This window comes from Poecilia latipinna, unplaced genomic scaffold (assembly GCF_001443285.1).
Source record: "Poecilia latipinna isolate Pla-1442-1.1 unplaced genomic scaffold, P_latipinna-1.0 Scaffold2345, whole genome shotgun sequence".
Lineage (NCBI taxonomy): Eukaryota > Metazoa > Chordata > Actinopteri > Cyprinodontiformes > Poeciliidae > Poecilia > Poecilia latipinna.
This window is the reverse complement of record NW_015114961.1, coordinates 64,433-67,997: the sequence shown is the minus strand read 5'-3', so window position 1 is coordinate 67,997 and position 3,565 is coordinate 64,433. Positions and strand designations below refer to the sequence as shown.

Genomic DNA, 3,565 nt, shown 5'->3' with positions numbered 1-3,565 from the left:
ATGAATATAAATTATTTGCACTTCTGTTTAATCCAAATCAAGTCAGCTGCTCCATCTGGCCCCACAGGGCTTCAGGGGCCCCATAAATGTTGATATTTTCACACAGACCACAGATACATAAATTTAACATTTGTTTATTGAGATTGTCAATGCTGCTAAATTTGACTTAATGGTTTCAGTATACATAAATGAAAATGTTTCAAATTGTTTAATATTTGAATGCAAGACTTTAAGGAGCTGGCAAGTTTACTTCATAAAAGTTCAAAGAACAATCTTCATAGTTAGATCGTTTTGTTACCACAACTACAATCTGATGCTGTGAGTTTAGTCTTTGAGATTGAGCTCTGTTTGTTCACAAATACAAATTAGTAAACTGCAATTATAACTGATTGATTTTTAGGTTGGCCAATTAACTTACTCCCTCTCTCCCAGATTTCATTAAATCTAACACAGAAGCTGTTTGAGGTGCTGATGTTTTTAGCAACAAAAGGGGCCCCTAAGTCAAATTCTGCTCAGTCCTGCATGATGAGTTAAATACAGTCTATGTTGCACAGAGATGAGCAACAAACGGGAGATTTAATGTAATCCTGCTATAATGTGGCTTTAGTAGCTCTTCCATTTTGTGTCTGTTGAGTTTTTAACAAGCCCCACAGAAACTGTTTGGTTGCTCGAATTTATGTGAAGAGTTTCTCAGATTGCCACGCAGCTGTGGTCTTACCTTGAAGTAGTGTAGGCTACTCCAAAGAAACATAATTCCACACTGGTGGTTGATGTAAATATCTATACAGGTCAGGTTTTTCCAGTTTAAGTCAAAGGAGGCGTGTGCAATCCACTCTGAGGTAAACTTCAAAAATCAAGCAGTGGCAGCGCGAGGCAACGCACAGAGGCGCCAGCTGTGTGTTTGGTCCGGTCTCCTGGCTTTATATGCATAAACTATAAACTTATCTTTCCTGGTGCCATTGGAAACAGCACAATGCTAGCCATGCTAACTGCCCAAATCATTCACTTAAGATGATAGAGACATTTTAAAATATCAACTCCACAAACATTTTGGTTCTGAAATTAACTGAAATTAAGTCAGTTATATTTTCAAAACTCGTAAAGTTCATATTGGTAGGTCAGAACTTTACCAAAACCAGAGATTATTAGTTGCCCTTGGAAAAAGTCAGGGGCCTCTCCATTGGCTGAAACTGTATCATGGTGGAGGGGTTTGACTGCCCCAGTGCTCCTAGAAGCTATGCTTACTGCGGCTTTATGCCCCTGGTAGGGTCATTGAAAGGCAGACAGGTCGTAGGTGAGGAACCACACAAGGTGCAGCCTGAAGACCCCTTATGACGAGCAATACGATTGGATTCAGTGTTAGCTCGCCCGGATGCGGGTCACTGGGGCCCCACCCTGGAGCCAGACCTGGAGCTGGGGCATGTTGGCAAGTGCCTGGTGGCCGGGCTTTTACCCATGGAGCCCGGCCAGGCTTAGAATGAAAAGGAGACATGGAAGAGAAAGGGAGAAAATAACCAGCACCACATTATCAGCCAACATGGTTTTGATAAACGTGAATCTGCAATTTTACTCTGTCAAACATCCCATATTGGAAAACAATCTAGTTTGCCAAATAAGGTTAGGACTATTAGAAATGTCTTTATCTGGTATATACACATCATCATCCTTGTTTGTAACGTCAGTGGAAAAATTGAGATTATTTTATTTGTCAAGCTGAAACATTTCACTTTGCTTTCTCGGCCTTTAGAATATTAATTCTCTTTTTTCCCTCTTCTCAGGTTGAAATCATCAGGACTTTTATCCAATTAGCCTCCTGACGATTTCCAGCTTCTCTCCTGACCCTCTTTCATCCAAACACACACCGATAAGTGGGCAATCATGACCTGGGATGCTCTAAAGGCGCTCCTGAGTAATAAATATTCCACATTGTTTAGCCAGTTCTGGCTTTTTATGGTGTTCGTCTTCCGGGTCTTGGTGTTTCTGGTAGCAGCTCTGCGGGTGTGGGGCGACGAAAACCAAGCCTTTGTCTGCAACACGGACCAGCCAGGCTGCACCAACATTTGTTATGACAGTATCTTCCCCATCTCTCACATCCGCCTGTGGGCCCTGCAGCTCATCTTCGTCACCTGCCCATCGCTCATGGTCGTCGGCCACGTCAAGTACAGGGAGAAGAAAGACATGGAATACACTACCTCCCACAAGGGCAAGCACTTGTATGCCAACACTGGAAAGAAACGTGGAGGCCTGTGGTGGACTTACCTGGTAAGAAAGATGGATTTAGCTAAATTTGGTGTCCTTGATTTGACTTTGACATAAGCTAGCTCGTCTTAGCAATTCTGGGGAGAAATCATCAGAAGTGACACTCATACTTTGATTTTTTTTTTTACCAAGTTTGACCCAAATGCATCCCATTTTACAGGTGAGTTTGATCTTCAGGGCAGGCATTGATGGTGGCTTCCTCTATGTCCTGTATTTCATCACCGAGGGTTTCAACATGCCCCGCTTGATCTTGTGCAGGGAGAATCTTTGTCCTGGCCCAGTGGAGTGCTACATATCCCGGCACACGGAGAAAAAGATGTTTATGCTCTTCATGGTGGTCTTCTCTGTGGTCTACATCTTAATGTGCATCTGTGAAATGATTTACCTCATCTTCAAACGTATCAAAAAGCTCATTCTCAGGAAGAAGGATCAGGAAATCCAGAGGTTCGTCGAAAGCCACGAAATGGCCCCTCTCTCACATCCAAGGTCGATGTACAGATCTAAATCCTCAGTAAGAGTGGATCCCACAGTATCTCTTCTGAACCTCAACAACATCAAGGTTGAAGAAAAGCCTCTTAAGCGAGTGGAGGAATGGTAGAAGTAAACTGTCCAGAGTGCTTTTGTCAAACTCCATGGAGAGAGGGAGTTCTCCACGTGAGAAAACGCCAGTTGCTTTAAGCAATCTTTTAATGTGGATTTGTAAATAATTTAGATGATATTCTGAAGGACACAATGTGCACCTCTTCTCTCTAAACACGAAGGTCTCCAGTGTGAAAGGATTGTGTGTTTGACTAGTCTTATTTGACTGGTTGTTGTGTTGTGATTGTAATTGTATTCTGGTTGCGCTGACTGTAATATATGTGTAAATAACTACAACACAAACAAATAAATGAATGTGGCCACTGATGAGGATCTAAGCATTGGCTACAACTTTAAATATTATTGAACAATGCTAAGCATTTTCTAGTACAACTGAATGACTCGGTTGGATTTGTCTCAGGTAAATAGTCTTATCACAGCCTTTCATTACAACTGCTTGACAATAAAAGTTAATAATTTTCATGTAGCCGAAAAGTTGTATTTTAATAAACCTATTTTAATCGTGATTTAACAAAGAAATAGTCAAAAAATAGAGTTTTAAAGGGGGATAAAAAAATATACAAGATGATTTGCTGTATATTTTGTATTTATTGATTTTTCCAATAAAGTCGTTTACTGACAAATGAAAAGTTTATTGGAGTTTATTCTTTGTGATAAAACTACATATTTCTTTCGATGAAGAGAAAATCGTCGTTCCGCATTGTCA

At 40.8% G+C, this 3,565-nt stretch overlaps 1 protein-coding gene across 1 annotated transcript in view; it reads left to right on the top strand.

Moving 5' to 3' along the window:
• Positions 1–3,162, top strand: part of gjb9b (gap junction protein beta 9b) — a 27,207-nt gene extending 24,045 nt beyond the window's left edge. The window contains exon 4 of the mRNA XM_015018947.1: positions 2,650–3,162. Coding sequence (XP_014874433.1) covers positions 2,650–2,857 — 208 coding nt within the window. The 3' untranslated portion in view covers positions 2,858–3,162. The remainder of the gene's footprint in view (positions 1–2,649) is intronic.
• Positions 3,163–3,565: the final 403 nt, after the last annotated feature.